This window comes from Sphaerodactylus townsendi, linkage group LG15 (assembly GCF_021028975.2).
Source record: "Sphaerodactylus townsendi isolate TG3544 linkage group LG15, MPM_Stown_v2.3, whole genome shotgun sequence".
Taxonomy (NCBI): Eukaryota; Metazoa; Chordata; class Lepidosauria; order Squamata; family Sphaerodactylidae; genus Sphaerodactylus; species Sphaerodactylus townsendi.
The window spans coordinates 31,090,457-31,112,490 of record NC_059439.1 but is presented as its reverse complement, the minus strand read 5'-3'; the positions used below and the strand labels follow the sequence as shown (position 1 = coordinate 31,112,490).

General features: G+C 50.1%; 1 protein-coding gene across 1 annotated transcript; it reads right to left on the bottom strand.

Moving 5' to 3' along the window:
• Nucleotides 1-9,698: 9,698 nt before the first annotated feature.
• TNFRSF12A (TNF receptor superfamily member 12A) lies at nucleotides 9,699-15,465 on the bottom strand. Its single transcript, XM_048516384.1, has 5 exons — nucleotides 15,300-15,465; nucleotides 13,295-13,396; nucleotides 12,105-12,242; nucleotides 11,895-11,949; nucleotides 9,699-10,618 (listed from the first exon to the last, which is right to left on the bottom strand). The coding sequence occupies exons 1-4, from the start codon at nucleotides 15,370-15,372 to the stop codon at nucleotides 11,897-11,899; spliced, it is 366 nt and encodes a 121-aa protein (XP_048372341.1). The 5' UTR covers nucleotides 15,373-15,465; the 3' UTR covers nucleotides 9,699-10,618; nucleotides 11,895-11,896.
• Nucleotides 15,466-22,034: the final 6,569 nt, after the last annotated feature.

The window sequence follows — 22,034 nt, the reverse complement described above, 5'->3', positions numbered from 1 at the left end:
GTATTAAATCAAATAATAATTATTATTATTAATAGGTATTTTGTGGCTGCACCTATCACATAAGTTTCAGAATTACAAAAGTGTCCGCAGGCCAAGGGCGTACCACCCACGGGACATATGGGGTCAAACGTCCCCGGGCTTCACCCATTTAGTCATGTGGGGGATGGAAAAGTCGAAGTGAATGGAGCTCTTCCAAGAAAACCTCTGCACAGCTCACATACACAAGCCTCTGGAGAGAGGTGGGGGGCACAGGGCAGGCAAGGGGCAGGAGGGAGGACGCTGTGGGGGGGCGTGATTTCACTGGCATGGGGGGTGTACTTTCTACTCCTTGCCCCGGGTGCTATTTTTGATAGATAGCCCCCTGCTACAGGCTCACAAATAGTGAATCCCCACTGCCACCGAGCTCAACATTGTTTTGTCTCAGTTCCCCCACCCCCTCAGAACTATGACATCCTTGTTGCAGTTCTGAACTACACTTTTTTGCCGGAACAAGGTCGATACCGCTTCGAAGCTTTGAAATGGGGAAGCATCGAAACGACACCTCATCCGTTCAACCAATCACAAGCCGCTTTTGTGGCATGTGCAGAACGGGAGAGTCGTGGCGGGCAGAAAGCGCATGTAACTGTAAACTGTAAAAAGAACGCTCCTGTTTCCCGCCATAACACAAGCACCAATCATGATCGAGGAGCGAAAGAGGCACCAAGATAATCCCGCCCACTTAGCTCGGTTCCAGGGGGCCAACTCAGTTGCTGTGGGGACAGCCTGGAATCGCCCAAAGACTTGAGGGGTGACATGCAAGGGAGGGGGGCCAGCATCTGGACATGGCCCACCCACCCTAGTGGAGGAAGGGGGAGGGGAGGGAGAGGAGAGGTGGCATGCAAGGGAAGGGGAGTGGTTTTTAGGGTGGTGGTCATTCCCTCCACCCCCAGAAGTGAATCACAATTTGATGGCAGCGAGGGTGGGGTGTGAAGAAATCCTGTCTTTAAACGCGGGCCTGGTGGACATTAGACGCATGTAGTGATGATCAAGTTATTGTTGGGAATATTTGGTTTAATCTCCATGGAGCCAAGCGCCACAAATAGAACTCTTTAGACCAGTTTTCTCTGAGACAAATACAGGGGAAAGACACGGGATGCTTTTGGTAACGTCCCAGTAAGAAGCTGACTCTTCAACATCATCTCCTCCCACAAAAGATCTGCCAGGAAAAAATCAGTAGCATCCCCCAGTGGCTTTGGGAGCTGTCAAAATGAAGACAAATCACAATGAACTAATATTTGGCATCACTTCCTTCTAAGGACACAAAGTGATTCACATGCTAGATTGGCCCTGTCAGGTGGGCCAGGGCAGGGCTGGGGAGATGCTTGGAGTGGCTTGCCAAAGGTGATATGGTGCACTCCTAGAATCATAGAGTTGGAAGAGACCACAAGGGCCATCAAGTCCAACACACAATCAAAACACTCCTGACCAGTGGTGGGATCCAAAAAATTTAGTAACAGGTTCCCATGGTGGTGGGATTCAAACTGTGGGGAGTAAGCGTAATGGGGCTGGGCGGAGACCTGTGGCAGGCGTGGCGGGCATTCAGAGGCGGGAGGCCATTCCTGGAGCAGGGCTGTAGCAAGGGGCCTTGGCTCGCGATCATAGTGAGTCCTTAGGCGGGAAGCAGATGCTGCGCATAGGCATGCGGAAGGCTGCCGCGCACGCCGGTGCACCTCCTGCTAGACTGCTTCCAAGAGTTCATATGCAATAGCTACTGCTACGGGGAGAGGCGTTAACTAAGGGCTTAAAAATCATGTGGCAAAATCACCAATTAGTCACCCCCTCTCGGCACACACTAATAATTAGTAACCTACTCTCAGGAACCTGTGAGAACCTGCTGGATCCCACCTCTGCTCCCGACATAGGTTCATCCAGCCTCTGTTTAAAAACCTCCAAAGAAGGAGACTCCACCACTCTCCGAGGCAGTGAATTCCACTGTCAAACAGCCCCGACGGTCAGGAAGCTCTTCCTAATGTTTAGGTGGAATCTCTTTTCTTGCACCTTGAATCCATTACTCCTAGTTCCTGAGGCAGCAGAAAACAAGCTTGCTCCCTCTTCGACATGGCATCCCTTCAAATATCTAAACATGGCTATCATGGCCCCCCTTAACCTTTGCTTTTCCAGACTAAACATCCCCAGCTCCCTCAGTCTCTCCTCGTAGGGCATGGATTCCAGACCTTTTACCATTTTGGTTGCCCTCCTCTGGACCTGTTCCAGCTTGTCAATATCCTTAAATTGCGGTGCCCAGAACTGAACACAGAACTGAACGCATGACAAAACAAATATTCCTGCCTCCCTGTGGAGTGTGTGTGTGGGAGCTTCACTGGTTGAATTCCTGCCTGCCATGCCAAAGCAGAAAAGGCAGGAGAGAAAATTTGGCAGCCTTCCCCCACCTTCCCCTCTACAACTGGTTTGTCCACCCCCTCTCTTCCTATCTGACTCAGACCCCATTCAAACAATCCTTGGTCCCCGTTGGCTCACAGTCCCTGGAATGTCTGAAATTAATTCTTTTGACTAGCAAGTGGCACGGGGGCGGGCGGGCCGGTACTTCCAAACTCCCCCCTGAAGAAGAGGGTTAGAGCTTCACTTGGCAGCTCAAATTCTGGGGTATCACAGGAGAGATGGCGAGCTCTAGAAGGGCAGGAAAGCTCTGAGTTGGGATTCCCTCTCTGCCTCTGAATCTTTCGCAGACTTTCCCCCTGAATCTGTGATTCATTCCCTGGTTCCGGCTGGGTAGCTTCCACCGGGCAGTGCTCGGCCCCACACATTCCTTCCCCATGAGCTGCTCCGTCTGGGCTTTCTCATCTTCTGGTTTCCGTCTCTTTAATCTTCTCCTTTTCTTCTGCAGGCTCGCTCCCCCCCCCCCCCGCCCCACTCCTTTTTTTCCTCTCCAAAATTGGATTTTAAAGATTTCCACATTTATCCCTTGCAGCCAGATTTGCTCTGTCTGTGTGGCCCGCTTTGTGAGAACAGGAAACCTTAACCGGTTCTAACTGCCTCTGTGCAAAAGCTTGACAGAAACCCGCTCGCCTGTAGCGAGCCAAAATTGTTTCCAGGTGACCAGGCAGAAAGGTTTGTGCAGACGAGAAGATTATTTTCCCTCTAACTTCAACCCTTTCCCCCCATAACTTCAACCCTGTCTATGTGAAGGTGAGCCAGTAATTTTAGCAAGACTGCCAATGGACAGGGTGGTGTAAGAGCAGCAGACTCAAATCTGGAGAACCAGGTTTGATTCCCACGAACGGCACACTCTTATCTGGCGAACTGGATTGCTTCCCCTCTCCTTCACATGAAGCCTGCTGGGTGACTTTGGCTTAGTCACAGTTCTCTCAGAATGCTCTCAGCAACTCACAAGGTGTCTGTTGTGGGGAGAGGAAGGGAAAGGAGCTTGTAAGCCTCCTTCAGTCTCCTTACAGGAGAAAACGGCAGCTACAAATCCAAACTCTTCTTTTAAGTAAGTTTTGCTATTGATGTGAGGGTGATGTAGTCATTGCAAAGCCTCTATGTGACTACGGTGAAGGAGTCAAAACTGCCTTTACAGTTGGCTAGGGTGCATTTTTGTGGCAGTTGTCCAGTTGTGTAACTTTAAGGTGTACAGAAGGAACACTGGAGAAATCAATCCCTTATTCCAACTCTTTACCTTAATCACAGAAGGAATTTGCTAAGCTATCCCCAGATGATGATCCCACTACACTCCCAAGACACGTGTGTAAACGTAAGGAGCAGCAGTGGCGAAGGAGGTTAAGAGCTCGTGTATCTAATCTGGAGGAACCGGGTTTGATTCCCAGCTCTGCCGCCTGAGCTGTGGAGGCTTATCTGGGGAATTCAGACTAGCCTGTGCACTCCCACACACGCCAGCTGGGTGACCTTGGGCGAGTCACAGCTTCTCGGAGCTCTCTCAGCCCCACCTACCTCACAGGGTGTTTGTTGTGAGGGGGGAAGGGCAAGAAGATTGTCAGCCTTGTAGGAGTCTCCTGCGGGAGAGAAAGGGGGACATAAATCAAACTCTCTTCTTCTTTGCTTCTTCTTCTTTCTTCTTCTTCTTGCTTCTTCTTCTTCTTCTTCTTCTTCTTGTACCTTTGCTTCTTCTTCTTCTTCTTCTTCTTCTTCTTCTTCTTCTTCTTCTTCTTCTTCTTCTTCTTCTTCTTCTTCTTCTTCTTCTTCTTCTTCTTCTTCTTCTCCTTCTCCTTCTCCTTCTCCTTCTCCTTCTCCTTCTTCTCCTCCTCCTCCTCCTCCTCCTCCTCCTTCTCCTCCTCCTTCTCCTTCTCCTTCTTCAGTTTGTATTCTTCACAGCTTTGGCTAAACTATCCTTGGACACTGCTAAGTATTAGGGTGTTGTGGGTTTTTTGGTTTGTATGGCCGTGTTCCGGTAGCATTTTCTCCTGAAGATGCCAGTCACAGATGCAGGCGAAACGTCAGGAGAAAATGCTACTGGAACACGGCCACACAACCCGGAAAACCCACAACACCCTAGTGATTCTGGCTGTGAAAGCCTTCGACAATGCACTGCTAAGTATTCTCTCTTATGCAACAAATCTACATTTCCCAATATACCTTGAGAAAACCCCCAGTAGTTCACCTGGTTTGGCTTATACACCTCTGTGACACATTTTATGCAGATGTTTGTGTTACCATAAATATAAAAGAGGTAATCTTGTGCCAACTGCACAGCTGGAGGGGAGATCTTAGCTACATTTTTCACTACGCCTGAGCTCTGTGTGTAACCCAGATGTTGGCACAGCCAACGCTCTCAGCTAACAAGTGCTGGGGCTCAGGGTGACCTGGAAGCTGTGCTTGAGAGTGGCCCCCTTTTCTGTGGAGGCCTGTTTCTTCGACAGGTGTCTCATGTACAAAATGCATGTGTGAAATCTTCCTGTGTTTACCTTCAAGCCTGAAGAACAGCACCTGAAGTTTTGAAGGTCAACGGGGGGGGGGGGGGGGGGGCAACCTCTCCAGCTCCAAATCCTGGATTTTCCAACATCGGTTTACAGCCCGTATTGATTTTCAAAATGCCTCTCTGCACATGCTCCAAGGGATTTTTTAATTTACTACCTCAAATGTTGCGCTTGCCTATACAAGGCTCGTGTATCTAATCTGGAGGAACTGGGTTTGATTCCCAGCTCTGCTGCCTGAGCTGTGGGGGCTTATCTGGGGAATTCAGATTAGCCTGTACACTCCCACACACGCCAGCTGGGTGACCTTGGGCTAGTCACAGCTTCTCGGAGATCTCTCAGCCCCACCTACCTCACAGGGTGTTTGTTGTGTGGGGGGAAGGGCAAGGAGATTGTCAGCCCTTTTGAGTCTCCTACAGGAGAGAAAGGGGGGATATAAATCCAAACTCTTCTTCTTCTTCTTCTGGTTATTTAAAAATAATAATAATAATCTCACCTATGCACTTTTTAAAAAGTCCTAGCTTTTTAAATTATGCATGGGGTAGAAAATGCTTATGCATGGGGTAGAAAATGTTGACAGAGAGAAATTTTTCTCTCTTTCTCACAATACTAGAACCAGGGGGCATTCATTGAAAATGCTGGGGGGAAGAATTAGGACTAATAAAAGGAAACACTTCTTCACGCACTTAGCGTGTGATTGAGATTGTTTGGAATATGCTGCCACAGGAGGTGGTGATGGCCACTAACCTGGATAGCTTTAAAAGGGGCTTGGACAGATTTATGGAGGAGAAGTCGATTTATGGCTACCAATCTTGATCCTCTTTGATCTGAGATTGCAAATGCCTTAGCAGACCAGGTGCTCGAGAGCAACAGCCGCAGAAGGCCATTGCTTTCATATCCTGCCTGTGAGCTCCCAAAGTCACCTGGTGGGCCACTGCGAGTAGCAGAGAGCTGGACTAGATGGACTCTGGTCTGATCCAGCTGGCTTGTTCTTATGTTCTTATGTTTCCCGCACAAGCTTTTCAAATAAGGTGGAGAAAAATACTTTCCTCGGTGGTTTCTTCTATTGAAGAGAAAAGCACACACTGTTGGCTGGTCCCTGGGATCCGTGGTGACTTTAAGAGTCGCACAATCGCGTCCTGCCAGAAGGCACCTCTGATTTCTCTGTCCGGCTGCCACCACCTTCCGATGACTCACGGGGTGGTGTCAGACACAGGCTGGTATGAACTAAGGGGACAGGAATGTACAGCCAGTGGAGGCCAGAAGGGCAGACGCAAGAAAGGGAGAGTGAGTCAGAGGCAGGGAGAAGGAAATTGTGGGGGAGGAAGAACTCCCAACAAAAGGACTAAAAGGCCCCAGGGAAGGGAGAAAAAAGGGGAACAAAATTGAAGGGGGGGGGGCGGACATCAGAGGCAATAAGGAAGAACAACTGAAAAAGGGGAAAGGAAGCTTGGTAAAAAATAAACAGAGGCCGATTTCTTTTAAGGAACTAAAAGATATTGTGATTTCCCTTCACCCGAAATGCAAACACAGAGGATCCACGCACAGCCTTTTCAGATGGGGCTCCCTTCCTTGAAGGAAAGGAGAAACTCCTGTCAATAGTAACCGGAAGGAAATCGAAGCCCAGGTTACCAGTCGCTTTCCCATATGGGAAATTTACACCAGTATCATCTTATAAGGAAAGCAGCTACGTGACAAGAGAACATAACCGGACATGAGCAATTACTGGACTAACAGTGCAATCCTAAGCAGAGGAACGCCCTTCTAAATCAGCGGGTTTTCAAGGGTGCAAATTTGCATAGGATTCACCTCTTGGTTAAATAAAATTACTGGGGTGGGGGTGGGGGGCGAAGCATTCTTCTGGCTTTAGGTGAGAGATATGCATCCAAAGAAGGCCCGATCTTGGTCAGTTCCTCTCTGGTGTGCAAGAGAAAGAATGCCTCCCTTAAAATAGCACATTTCTCCCCCCAAGCTTATAGGGTTGTGTTCATTCAACATGGAATCCCTCCCCTCCTTTTGATGTCTTTGTGGTCTGTTTTTTCTGTACAGGATTATATTATGGATTCATAGTTTCAATACATAGGTTTGTTTTATCACCGCATGGGAGTTTTATAAATACGGAGAAATTATTTCATGGACTTGCAGTTTGAAATAGGCACATTGTTCCGGTCACCAGCCTCCAGGGAATATTTTGGAGAGGCAGGATCGGAATAGGCTAAAAAGCGTTTAAAAAGTGAACAATGGGTTCAAAAAGTTCTGCGTCCCATCAGTCAGACACAAAGACGTTTCTAAGCTTATCGGTTGACCAACCCCGGCCAGGATGGTTTATCTCTCTGGTGCAGTTTACATATTTTATCTGTTAGCCTGGTCGGTTTTAGCAAAGCAAACAGGAGCCCAGGAGCCCCTGAAAGGCGAACCGAATTTATTTCGTCGTGAGCTGCCAAGGAGGGAGAGTCGAACAGGAAACCATGACGTGATGATCTTTTGTCAAAATTGCCCTGGCATGACTTCAGGAAACCTGGGCAGGATTCTCAGCCTGTCTCTCCCTAAAATACCAGACAGGTTCACACTGGCTTCGGTTAAGAGATGAAAGCACATCACGGCACCTTCAGCTATCCTCTGGGCATAAAGAAAAGAAGAAACCATGCGTACAGCTGCATTCCCAAGTTTTGGGCAGTCCCTTCACACCTCTGTCTCCGGCAGGCCGCCTTACGTGGCAATAAAGCTACTTCGTGAAAGTTTCCTTTTCATCTTTAGGGCCAGGCATGCCTTGGGGGGGAAGGTGTTTTGAACATAAAGGCTCAGCTGTGAAGCAGCTAAGAAGCTCCTGAGCATGGACCCAGTGCATTTCCCTTCCCTTAAGTGTAAAATTGCAAGGATTAGACTGGACATGTCTGGAGCTAAAGGGACGGTTTCCAAGTCCGAGAAGACAGCTTTCAGCTCACCTAGATTTCAGCACTTTTCCTGGTAGGGTTTGAAAATGCAGCTGGGGTGGAGGACATTTTTTCAGGTTGTTTTTTTAAAAGCAAGGCAAAGAACTGCCCGAGTATGGGATGCAAGGAAAGTAGGCTTGGCACAACTTACCAAAAGGGGACTTTCTTGGGCCACTGTTTAGAGAAAAGAGCAGGCATGCAGGTTAAAGGTAAAGGTGTAAGCACTGGCACCCCTCCCGCACATGCAGAACGACGCAGTTTCAATCCACTTTCACAATTGTTTGCAAGGGGATTTTGCTGTTTCGCACAGTAAAACCCAACTGCAAAGTGCATTCAAAGTGGATTGAAAGTGCATTATTCTGCACGTGCGGAAGGGGCCTCACAGGTAACTTTATAACCTTTGATCTATGTTGTAGGGATGAGCCCCTTGAAGACCCAGCCAGAGCAGCCTCAGAAAGAAGCGCCAGGAGATGCCTGTGCCATCTGTGTGTCCTTCTGGGCGCACATGCTCACCTGTCCCCCAGGCCCCCGTGAGTCACAGGTCATGAACTACCTGACTCACGGTCACCAGGTGTCCCAGACAAAGGGACAAAGGGGCGCTTGCCCCCAGGTATGGATTAGACCCAGATGCGAACGTTTCCTCCCGCACGTAGGCAACCCCATGATGTCATGTTCTATACAGTATTCCCCCGCTCTCCCGCTTCCCGGTCCGCCCCTATTGAAACCCTAATAAAAGGTGCCAGGGATCAGCACACGGCAGAGTTGCCAGATCCACGGATCACGCTTCCTGCTGCTGGCTCTCTCCACCGGATGATATCACTGCGTCTCGCCTCTTCCTTGCGACCCTCGCGGGCCGACTTCACTATGTGACTTCTAGCATGTAGGCAATGACATCTGCTGACCAATAACTGACTAACAGACCAGGTCATAAAACTGTGACCTCAGCAACTGCTTTACATACACACAATTAACTCTTCGGTAGCTGGATTGTGTGGCAGACACTTGCAAAGTCCAACAAATAGCAGTGATGCTTAAATAGGGGCCTGAGGCATTACTGACCCATGGGGTGATGTCACCTCATGACATTAGGCTGACTGTTTACGGGGGCGGGGGGGGGGCTTGCCACTGCTTTCCCCAGTCATCTACGCTTTACCCCCAAGAAGCTGGGTGCTCGTTTTACCGACCCAGGAAAGACAGGAGGCTGCGTCAACCTTGATCCAGCTACCTGAAACCAACTTCTGTCAGGATAGAACTCGGGCTGTGAGCAGAACTTTGACCGCAGCCTACCACTCTGCATTCAAGTGAAAAAAGGAACGAGGAACAAGAAATAAAAATTCTTACAGGGAAGATATCCCTGAGAGCTCATGCAGTATAGCAGTGGTGGCGAACCTTTGGCACTCCAGATGTTATGGACTACAATTCCCATCAGCCCCTGCCAGCACTTGTAGCCAGAGTTGGGGGAGCTGATGGGGAATTATGAATCCATAACCTCTGGAAGTGCAAAAGAACCGTGCCCTGCAACACAATGCCTAGAGGTCTGAGACTGCACACTGGGAAGACCTCTGTTCAAATCCTACCCTCAGTTACGAGGTTCTGCCAGATGACCTTGACAATACAAGTCCCACCGTGCCTATCTTTTGCCGTAGATCACAGTATCTCTATAATCCACATTTCGACTGCGCTGTGGGCCACAGCTGTAGGAATTACACTGATATCTGCAACTTGCTCTAAGCACTCAATTGCTGCTTTCATTTCTGCAAAAGACCGGCTAACGGGGTTTGAGGGCAGGCCCCAGAGGTTGCAATGCTTTCCGTACCAAAATGAAGCACCCGCCGTGTTCCTAAGAATTTTTTTTATTTTTAAAATCCACAAACTCTGCTTCAAGACGTAACATGCAAGGTTTTTCTTTCTTTCGCGGCTCGCTTTCATTCACACCATGGTGGAGCGGACATAAATAGCAACCTCTCTGTGGGAGCACCAGAGGTGTGTGTGTGGGGGGGGGGGGGAAGAGACAGAAAGGACATTAGTGTTGGTTTTAAGCAGCGGCTACTTAGCCAATTCACATAGTGGCCCAGCCACAGAAAAGCACAAGGGAAGCTTGATAGAAGCATAGCCTGCGCTCCTCTTCCAGAGAGACTCAGCACCCAATAATATTCTCTATATACAGATAAAACTACCAGTCACATTCATGTTGACCCTAAGAGGCTCTGTTGAGCATAGGTGTCAAATTCGTGGCCCTCGGGATGCTACGGACTACAGTTCCCATCATCCCCTGCCAGCATGCAGGGGATGATGTCCATAACATCTGGAGGGCCGCGAGTTTGACATCTGTGCTGTAGAGGAAAGCAAACAGTAGATACTGTGAGGTTCCTTGACAAAGGGCCCCCAAGATGGGAGGGATTTGGGAGCTGCCCCACAGCTGGGCCCCAGTCCCAAAACATCTCCCCAATATGGGGCATTGGATCTTGGGGGGATTTAGGAAAGAGCGCTTCCACTCTTCTCCCTAACACTGCAAAAAATTATGGGGAGGATGATCAACCTTTACAAAAGGGATCGCGGTTACTTCTCCCTGAAATTCATACCAGGAAAGAGGGCTACAGACCCCACCCCCAAAAAAACAGTGGGTGCAAAAGTGGAATGCCCTAGGATCGCAGGGCAAAGGAAAAACATCCTTCCGGCGTCTTTAGGGAACGTCAGAGGTAATCGGTTGAAGGCACCTTTTTTTCTCTCGGTCATCTGAAACACTGACCAAAAGACCTGTAAGGTGGAAAGGAAAGACGTTGTCAGTGAAAGCATACCAGAGGTAGTCAGAGGCTAAGAAGTAACAGCTAAGGTCTTGTCGGTGGGAATCTGTCTTTACCTACAAAGTAGCTGGTGAGACAAAAAAAATCCTCAACTAGCAAGTAAACAAACAGTCATGCAGATACAGTTACTGGGTTTCTTCCAGTGTGGTAAGAATATAAGAGTCCTGCTGGATCAGACCAGTGGTCCATCTAGTCCCACGTCCTGTTTCACACAGTGACCAACCTGTTACTCTGTCGGGCCAACCTCTGGGCAAAGAGGCTGAGGCTAGTCCAATCTTGTCAGATCTCAAAAGCTAAGCAGGATGAGCTCTAGTTAGAATTTGGATCAAAGAAGTCCGGGGTTGCTACCTGGAGCAGGAGTCAGCAACCTTTAGCACCCAAAGAGCCATTTGGCCCCGCCTCCCCAAGCCCCGCCTTCAGACAAGCGGGCGGGATAGACAGTGGCAGTGACGTCAACAACGGCAAGTTGCACTTGGGACACAGCAAGCATACCTCCTTCCCCGCCTCGCCTTTCCTTCCCCGCCTCGCCTCGCCTCGCCTTTCCTTCCTTCCTTCCTTCCTTCCTCCCTCCCTCCCTCCCCTGGCGTCCTTTCCTCTCCTTCCCAGGTGCCAGAGGAGGGAAGGAGGGGAAAGGATGCCGGAGGGAGGAAGGAAAGAAGGAGGGGGCGAGGAAGAAGGCGTGTTCACCACATCCCAAGTGCAACTTGCCATCACTGGCGTCGCCGCTGCGGAACCGCAGTATGAGGACGAAAGAGCCGCATGCGGCTCCGGAGCCGCGGGTTGCTGACCCCTGACCTAGAGGAAGGCAATGCCAACCCGCTTTTGAACGTTTCTTGCCACCATAAGTCAGCTGCAACTTGAGGTGACTTTCCACCATCGGGCCTGTAGCCATCAGGACACGCCCTGGCAGCAAATTCCACATTTTGATGTCATGGGCTTCTTCTGCACATGCAGAATAATGCACTTTCAAACTGCTTTCAGTGCTCTTTGAAGCTGTGCGGAATAGCAAAATCCACTTGCAAACAGTTGCGAAAGTGGTTTGAAAACGCATTATTTTGCGTGTGCGGAAGGGGTACTGGAATGGAGGGAGAGGTTCGGGAGCATTTCCCCCGCCACTCCCGAGGGCTAGAAACGTGGCCTTAATTTGTAACATGAATGAAGCCAAGTCTGTGCAGACATTCTGTCTACCGGCAGAAAGGAAAAGGAAGGAGTAAAGTCCTTGTTCTCACTTTCAATCGATCAGCGATTCCTGAGCTGAGTGGCCTCCAGTCTCTTCAATTGGGGCTGAAAAGGAAACAAAACAAAACAATTTAGAGTAAGCGGAAGCAGAGGAATAAAGTGTACGTGGGGGCGAGGGGGAATTGAGTTCCGCTGTTGTGACGTTTATTAACAACAGAGAGCTTGGTTAGAGTGAATGTAGAACAACAAACGGTCCTTACTGGTAAATTTTTCTCGCCGCCGGCAACGAGCATAGTATATTATCCCACCAATGACGACGAAACCCACAAATACAGCCCCCACCGATGCGCCCAGGAGGATCCACCAGTTGAGCGTGTCTGGGGGTTGGGGAGCTCCACCTGAAACAGGAAAAGAACTGAATGAAGGTTGGCCCGGCATGGTTACAGAACTGCTGTTTCTGACCCAATCTCTGCCGATTTCGAACTGACTGCCAGTTTGGGGGCACGCGTGGGAAGGACGGAAAATTCAGGCTCCGAAAACGGTTGCTATAAACGGATTTTTTTCTGTCAACATACATATGTTTTTCTGTAAACATATATCTGGGAACGCATAGGATGCTGGGTCTTCCAGAATAATCCCACCCCCTTTTTGCAAAGTGAAAGGCACCATCAACACTGTGACCGCTTGAATCCTCTCTTATTTGGGGGGGTTAAGAAGAAGAGGAGTTTGGATTTATACCCCACCTTTCTCTCCTGTAAGGAGACTCAAGGTGGCTTACAAGCTCCTTTCCCTTCCTATCCCCACAACAGACACCTTGTGAGGTAGGTGGGGCTGAGAGATTCCTGAGAGAACTGTGACTAGCCCAGTGGTGTAGAACCTATGGCACTCCAGATGTTCATGGACTACAATTCCCATCAGCCCCTGCCAGAGGCACGATGTGAATGGTCCATTCATCACTGCTCGAAGAGAATCAGGTGGAAGTGCCCAAATGCTATCCTCCCTGTGAATGGAGCATGGCCAAGTGGCAGGGCTGATGGGAATTGTAGTCCATCAACATCTGGTGTGCCATAGGTTCGCCACCATGGGACTAGCCCAACGTCACCCAGCAGGAATGTAGGAGAGCACAAGCTAATTTGGTTCCCCAGATAAGGTGGAGGAGTGGGGAATCAAACCCGGTTCTCCAGATTAGAACCCACCTGCTCTTAACCATGACACCACGCTGAAGGGGAACCAATAGTTTCCCATACCCCCAAACAGAATCACGAACAGGTCTTTGTAAACTGTCCCTGTAATAGGTGGAAGTGGACGGTCAAATCTTTTCACAGCGGGGGAGGGGGACCTCATTTTTCTCCACGCCTGTAATCAACCCCCAATGGGCCCCCAGTCGCTTTGAGTAACAAAGGGGCCAGTCCCAATGCATGATGGGTGTGATTTGATAGCACCTACTCACACGTAGAGCAGAAGTCATTCTTGTTGTGGGTTTGGCACATGGCACAATCCATGCATTTCTCCAGGTCTGGACTCCAGGAAAGACCTCTGGGACACAAAGTCTCTGATGGGGCCAGCGTGAGGGAGAAAGGAATAAAAAAGGGCATTCATACAAAGCGTCACGCCAACCAATACAAGCTAACAGCATTGTAAACACTTTTTTAAAAATCATATCTCATCATGGGGGCCAACGGGAGGGGGTTATCTCACGAGCACATTTCCTTGCAAGCCGAGCTTCTTCCTTTACTTTTTCCCCCCACTTCCTTTAACTTTTAAGATGTTTACAATCTGCTTTTTATGTATCCGGCGATGCCATTAAAAGGTTTTTTTGATTTGATTTGCTTCGTTTTAAGATTCCTATCCCGCCCTACCCCCAGCCGAGTGCCAGTTCTGATCCCCCTGAAGCCATTACGGCTTGGGGGCATGGTCGTAAAATCGTAAACTTGGGTCTGGAAGAAAGGGGGGGGAGAAGGGATCAAAGGGAAGAGGCGGAATGAATGGGCGAGGAACAAAGCCAGGATCAAGACAGGACACGAAGAGAACGAACAGCTGGGTGCTAATGGGTGAGAGAGAGAGAGAGAGAGAGAAGACCGAGAGAAGACCGTCTTCAGCTAGTGACGCCCCCTCCACCCACTAGCCAGGCTGTTCTCTCCAGCTGACCCCCATCTCCACCCCATGACATGCAGGGCTATTTTCAGAGGGGTAACGTCAGCGGATAGAGGGGTGTCCTGTTTCACCCCGAAACATGACCCAGCCCAGAGGAGGAAAGGTTGGCGGGTCAAGTGGGTAGGGGGGATAGAGGGGGGGGCATCACATGGGCAATGGGAGGCCGAGGATCCCATCTCTGCTCCTTCTCAAGTTGGCGCTACAAGTGACTTCATTGATAAAACATGCCCTGTGAGGGAGACGGGCGCCGTGCCCAGAAATCGGAGAGGAGAGGGTGGGGCAGAGGGGGTGACTCAGCCTGTGGGTCGCATGATGCTCACGTCAGGATGTGTGGTGTCCCCCCCCCCCCAAAAAAACCTCCCATCTCCTGATACTTACAATCCAGCCCAATTTTTCTCATTTATAGGAAATGGGGAGGGAAAAAAATGACCCCCCCCCCAAGACAGCCAATGGGATCGGGAGGGCGTGGCTCTCCCTTCATATAAAAGGCCAACTTCTCTGGTGGGCGGGGCACGAGTTAGGCAGGCCTGAAATAAAGAGGTCTCTGGGCATGTGCAGAATGTTTTTTGCTTTCGATGGTGGAGGGTGTTAATCGGGAGTTGCCTGCTTGTCACATGCAGGGGTGGCTTTCTAATCTATACCCCCCCCCCGGGGGGGGCAAAAATGCAGCCGGTTTAGCGGTCTTCCCGGCGCAACTATAAAAAAACACGCGGGTCGCAGAGCCCCAAAGTTGACACCCGGGGCTGCGTCCCCCAAGACCTTCTTCGCACTGCAGACACGCGACTATCACTCGCCTTATGGATAACACGGAAGCTGGCCCCGTGGAAAGTTCACTTGACTCTTTAGGGCACGTGTCTTTGCCCGACGTCCACTATCTACGCATGCGTGTCCTCTAGGGTCCTGCCAGGGCGCGTTCACACGTGCAGAACAATGCACGCAAGTCGACAAGCGGGTTTTGCCCAGTCTCCTCCGGACTCCGGAACCCACGCCCGCGTGTCCAGCCGCCAAACTGACCCGTGACCCCCGCCCCCCAACAGGTAAAGCAAGAAGGAGCGCAAACTCATTCATTCCCCCAGATCCCCCCCCCCTTCAATTCTCCCTTTCCAGACCCCTCTTCTTCTGCTCGACCCCCACCCCCAATCGGCCTCCTCCTCAGTCCCTGGAGCGCTCCACAGATAGACAGGCAGAAATCCAACCGGTGCAGCCTTCTTAGGGCGAAATGAGTCTCATGGGGGCAACCCAAAATGAAGCGGGGGCAAGTCAACCCCCCCCCCTTTGTTTGTTTTTGGGGTCCTCCTTACCGGGCAAGGGCTCTCCCCAGGCAGGGTCCAGCAGGAGGGCCCAGAGCCCCAGCAGCGCGCCGCAGCCGAGCATCTCCCTTGCGCGGAACTTGCGCGCCTGGCTCCGCAGATGGGCACCGGAGCGCCTTTAGCCCGCCGCTGATTCAGCGCCCAAGACTCTCCTCGCCCGGCTCGCCGCCGGGACGCCCCCGCAGGGCCCGGATTGGCTGGCCGGGCGCCAGGGGGCGGGGCTCATCCCTTTGATCTGAGCGAGAGGGGAAGGGGGGGCCACCCCCGGCAAGTTAAAGCAGGAAGAGGGACGGACGGGAATTCCTGGCGGCTGGTGGGCGAGGAGACGGGGAGGGGGCTGTTGGGCCTTTGCAACGCGTCCAGGATGGAGTGCAATTCCGGGCTGGTGCAAACGCTGGGATTGGGGTAGTAAATGGGACCAGTGCTCTGAAAAACTTTTGGAAAACTATAACAAATAGAGAAGTGGTGTCAGATTGGGAAATCTAAAGAAAGCAGTAGACCAGACATTTAAGGATTTAAGACATTGAAGAATTGCAATGGCCAGACATTTCAGAAAAAAAATATGACTGAATCAACATAGAATCACAGAGTTGGGAGAGACCCCAAAGGGCCATCCAGTCCAACCCCCTGCCATGAAGGAACACCCAATCAAAGCACTCCTGACGGGTGGCCATCCAGCCTCTCTTTCAAAACCTCCAAAGAAGGAGACTCCGCCACAGTCTGAGGTAGTGCATTCCACTGATTGATTGATTGATTGATTGATTGATTGATTGATTGATTGATTGATTGATTGATTCCTTCCTTCCTTCCTTCCTTCCTTCCTTCCTTCCTTCCTTCCTTCCTTCCTTCCTTCGTTCAATTTCTATACCGCCCAATCCCCGAAGGGCTCCGGGCTGATGAACAGCCCTTACTGTCAGTAAGTTCTTCCTGATGTTTAGGTGGAATCTCTTTTCCTTCACCTCGAACCCATGACTCCCGGTCCTAGTCTCTGGAGCAGCAGAAGACAAGCTTGCTCCCTCCCCAACATGACATCCCTTCAAATATCTAAACCTGGCTATCATGTCACCTCTTAACCTTCTCTTCGCCAGACTAAACATCCCCAGCTCCCTCAGTCTCTCCTCGTAGGGCATGGATTCCAGACCTTTGACCATTTTGGTCACCCTCCTCTGGACCCGTTCCAGCTTGTCAATATCCTTCTTGAATTGTGGTGCCCATGTTAATTTAATTAGACACGTTTAATTATACATATTAATTATATGCACTGAATTTAGTGTCAAAGACAGCTGGAAGTCACTATATGATGATTGATGGGTTGTGTTTTGTTTTTTTTCCCTTTTCTATATGGGTGTTCTGTTGTCTTGTTAATGTGAGAAAAATGAAAAAAAAAGAAAAGAAATGGAACCAGTTGTTTATTGACTGTGTTTCTAGTAGATGGAGGGGAAAGTGGCTTGCGTCATGAAAGGAATGAATGAATAGCTGAAACTCCCGCAGGGAATTGGAGCAGGGCAGAAAAGAGAGGCTTGATTCGGATCTCTGGGTCTCTGGAAGCGGAGTGGGGTGGTGGGTGGATTCTCGGGGCTTGGCAGAGCAAGAACCCAGTGGATTCAAACCAGGAGACTGGGCGTATGCTGGGTTGTCTGGGCCGAAAGAGACGGTCCGGGCGACTTCTTAGCAAATGGAATCTTGCGCATATTCCGAAGACTTTTACAAACAAAACAAAGTAACTTAGCAAAAAGAAAACATGGAGAGAAACTGGGCTGGCAACCAGGACTCTGGGGCGATTTGGAAGGAAGGCTGGATTTTCTGCGGTCAGTTCTTCATTTCCAAAATAAGTGAGCTCCAGGGCTCAACGCTGTCTGGAAACCATGTGCGGCGATGCTCTGGAAGCACTTTTTGCCTCTGCTTTCACTCCAGAACTTAGTTGCCCTGTTGTGCTCAGAAAGGCCTTCTGCACATGTTTAGGGGTGCCCTCCTCCTTTTCAATGCCATCATACTTTCTATGGCTGGAATCCTGAGACTGGAGACAGGTTTTGAGACATTGGATAGTGTCTGAAAGGAAGGAGGATTTTGGAAAGGTGCCTCTTGGTTAGAATATTCATACGGCAAATCACCCAGACTATTTATTTTTGGGAGGAGGAGGAGAAGAGGAGGAGGAGGAGAAGGAGGAGAAGAAGGAGAAGGAGGAGAAGAAGGAGGAGGAGGAGAAGAGGAGGAGGAGGAGGAGTTTGGATTTATACCCCACCTTTCTCTCCTGTAAGGAGACTCAAGGTGGCTTCCAAGCTCCTTTCCCTTCCTCTCCCCACAACAGACACCATGTGAGGCAGGTGGGGCCGAGAGAGTTCCCAAGAACTGTGACTAGCCCAAGGTCACCCAGCAGGAATGTAGGAGTGCAGAAACAAATCTGGTTCACCAGATAAGAGTCCACCGCTTGTGTGGAGGAGTGGGGGAATCAAACCCAGTTCTCCAGATTAGAATCCACCTTCTCTTAACCACTACACCACACTAGGTTTTTTGCATCAGTGTTTGCCACAGATGAGGCCGCGCACAAAATCTGACTACGCTGCCCAGGACCGCGAGGCCAGCAACAGCTTGGAAAAGTCTCGGGAAGTGCGCTTTCTCCATTCCCAGCCATTCTCTGCTCCTCTCGGACAGTCTCTGCATGCAAAGCACGTGTCCCACCAGTGAGCTGTGGCTGCCTTCTCCCCACTCACCAGAACGGCTTTGTCCAAAAGTGTCCTCTATAACCCAAAGGACCAGACCTGCATTGGGGTTAAAACCTCTTCATGCCTCTGAGCGCCCGACACGGAGGAATCAGCACGAGTTTTATATTTTAAATGAACATGCCCGAATTGCAGCTCTGTTCCTTGGCCACTGGCGGCAAACGTGCAGCTCAGCTGAAAAAAAAAATCCTTTGAGATCAGCAAAAACTTTACGATGTACCTTCTCTCTAACAATGTACCACTCCACTCTCCCCCCCCCCCCCCCGTGCCCCCAGAAAGGCTTGTCCACAGTTTTTGTGTCCCAAATGTGTATATATTCCTTGCTGGACAGCATCCGGAGTTTCTCAAAGGCTGAGGTTTCCGGAATTTCAATAGGAAGTGCACAAGAGAGAGCTTGAGCAATCCAGGAATTTCCCTGTGAAACAGGCAAGCGACGCCTGCCAAAAAAGAATGAACGGTCCGGTGAGCCACGATCGATTGTGCTAGATTTGGCCCCTGTGAGCCGCGGTAGCTCAATCAGAGTCAGATTTTACAGAGTCCAAAGATCACATTGTAAACACCGGAGAAGAACAAGCGCATTCGTTTTGGAACTTCTCTGGCCACAGGCAGGCCAGCTTTCCTTCACCATATCCACGCGCTGACCATGAACCGAGCCCCCTACACAACGTTGCCAGCTTTAATTGCTGGCAAAGCTCCTGTGCTTTTAAGTGCAATAGGAACACATGTAGCAAACGAAGTGCTTCCCGGTCCGGTGGAGAAGTGATGGGAAAGTTTCACCTGTTAAATTCTCATCTGTCAAATATAGCCAGCGCGGCATGGTGCGGAACAGCGTAGACTCGGCATCCAGGATACTTATGGACTGCGGTTACATCATCCCTGCCAACGTAATGTGCTGGCGGGGATGATGAAGAACTTCTTGCTCCCTGGAGGGCAGCAGATTATTTACCTAATATTTATGAGTGGTTAAAATGTCATGGTACCGTCTGGGAAAACTAGGTTTGAATCTGGGGTGCTGTGTGGTTTCCGGGCTGTATGGCCGTGTTCTAGCAGTATTCTCTCCTGACGTTTCACCTGCATCTGTGGCTGGCATCTTCAGAGGATCCTCAGATTCCTTCAGATCCTCTGAAGATGCCAGCCGCAGATGCAGGCGAAACGTCAGGAGAGAATGCTGCTAGAACACGGCCATACAGCCCGAAAACCACACAGCACCCCAGTGATTCCGGCCGTGAAAGCCACACGCCGGTCAGCCTCGATCCTGGCAAGGATTTGGGTGAGAGACCTCCAAGGTCATGATGTGGAGGCAAGCCAGCAATGGCAAACCACCTCCAGGGGGTGGGGCAGAAAACTCAGATTTGGCCCCGGGGTCACATTTTCCCTAGATCAGGGGGTCTGCAACCTGCGGCTCTCCAGATGTTCATGGACTACAGTTCCCATCAGCCCCTGCCACTTGGTCAAGCTCCATTCACAGGGAGGATACAGCATTTGGGTACTTCCACCTGATTCTCTTCAAGCAGTGATGAATGGACCATTCTCTTCAACCAGTGATGAATGGAGCAGCAGTGGCATAGGGCCGTGGTGGTGAACCTTTGGCACTCCAGATGTTATGGACTACAATTCCCATCAGCCCCTGCCAGCATGGCCAATTGGTCATACTGGCAGGGGCTGATGGGAGTTGTAGTCCATAACATCTGGAGTGCCAAAGGTTCACCACCACTGGCATAGGAGGTTAAGAGCTCATGTATCTAATCTGGAGGAACCGGGTTTGATTCCCAGCTCTGCCGCCTGAGCTGTGGAGGCTTCTCTGGGGAATTCAGATTAGCCTGTGCACTCCCACACACGCCAGCTGGGTGACCTTGGGCTAGTCACAGCTTCTCAGAGCTCTCTCAGCCCCACCTACCTCACAGGGTGTTTGTTGTGAGGGGGGGAAGGGCAAGGAGATTGTCAGCCCCTTTGAGTCTCCTGCAGGAGAGAAAGGGGGGATATAAATCCAAACTCTTCTTCTTCTTCTTCATTCACATCGTGCCTCTGAGAAGTCCTTTCTTGGAGATCTCAGCCCCAAAACGCAGCCTCTTGCAAAAAAAGCATCCATACCATAATGGGCAAAGGAGATGGTGGTGGGAGGGGCAGATTGGCACCCTCTCCTCCTCCCACCCTGCCTGTCATTCATTCCCACTTCCAAAGGCTCTCCAGTCTGAAGTCCGCTCCTTATATTTGGTCCTTCTGCGCCACCTGCTGGTTTTCCCTTGCGTTGCTTTTTCATTGTTTCCAGATGTGCCCCATGTGGACTGAAGGCCTTGCTTTGCTGAAGCTCAGTAGGTTTCGGCCTGGTCAAAGCATGAATGAGGGACAAAAAATGAGTCTTTCTTTTGCCAGTGCAAGTTCTGTGAAATGTAGCCAGGGCAGAAATGAAATCCATTCTCACTGTTTTCCTATTGTATCTGCGTAGGCAATTTTTTACGCTTTTAAAAAAATCAGTGGGAGATTTGTCAATGCCATAGTCACCATTAGCTTCCACATAAGAGAAGAAGAAAAGAAGAAGAGTTTTGGGTTTATATCCCCCCTTTCTCTCCTGTAAGGAGACTCAAAGGGGCTGACAATCTCCTTGCCCTTCCCCCCCTCACAACAAACACCCTGTGAGGTGGCTGGGGCTGAGAGAGCTCCAAAGAACTGTGACTAGCCCAAGGTCATGCAGCTGGTATGTGTTGGAGTGCACAAGCTAATCCGGTTCACCAGATAAGTGGCAGAGCGGGGAATCAAACCCGGTTCTCCAGGTTAGAGTGCACCTGCTCTTAACCACTACACCACGCTGGCTCTCTCCAGGGAAAGCCTTCCAAGATATGCCAGGCGACTCTGCCCCTCCCAAACAAAATTCCTCAGCATCAATTCCCATTAAGCCACTTGCTTTGCCAATATGGTCACTGACAAGTCACATGATAACATGATAAACAATTAAATTCTGCCGTTGTCATTTTTACAACAGGCAGGCAACAATTTTTCCAGTCTGCTAAGTTTTTCTTGATGGAGACAGTGAGGGATAAGGGCAGTGGTGGGATACAAAATTTTTTAGTAACAGGTTCCCATGGTGGTGGGATTCAAACTGCGATGTAGCGCCAATGGGACTGGGCGGGGCACGATGGGGGTGTGGCTGGGCATTCTGGGGGCGGGGCATTCCTGGGCGGGGCTGTGGCAAGGGAATTCGCAGCCCGCTGCTGCTTACAATCCTTGGGCGGGAAGCGAGATGCCGCGCGAAACGCAGGCTGCCACGCGCTCCGGTGCACCTCCTGCTAGACTGCTTCGCAAGTTCCTGCGTGGCTGCTGCTGAAGAGGAGGGGCATAACTAAAGGCAAAAAATCACGTGGCAAAATCACCAATTGAAGTCACCTCTGCGGCACACACAAATAATTAGTGAAACCTACTCTCGGGAACCTGCGTAGAGAACCTGCACTGGATCCCACCTCTGGATAAGAGGCCAGTATTGATAGGTGATGCTTTACTGCTTACTGCTTCTCATATTCTGCTCCATTGTTCAAAGTACGGCAGCATCAGAATCAATTTGAGAACTGTATTTGCTTAGGTTATGCTCTCTGATAGAAACAAAGGTAAGGCACAAGCTACCAATTGTAGAGAATGTCTGGAAGCTGTTGCTATGTTTTTGCTCGGTGTACTGCAAGTTGAGCAATAATGATCTTTTTATTGTATTTGAAATTCTTGGCACTGGTTTTATGCCTAATAAAGGTTTTTGGATTTGGATTTGGGTGATGCTTTGGTGATCAAGTTGATCAAGTTGATCTGTGACCCTTTGTGACTGGATCAGCCTCTTGCCGGGGATCGTACCTGAGTGGCTACGTTCTAAGTTTTGGATTAGACGCTTAGAAAACCGCGTTGGCGGCAGATAATCCCATTTGATGGTGTCCAAGGTCACCCCAAAAACTTCCACGGCACGAATGGGGATTCGAATCTGGATTTCCCAGCTCTAAGCCTGACATTTTTACCACTACACCACCCT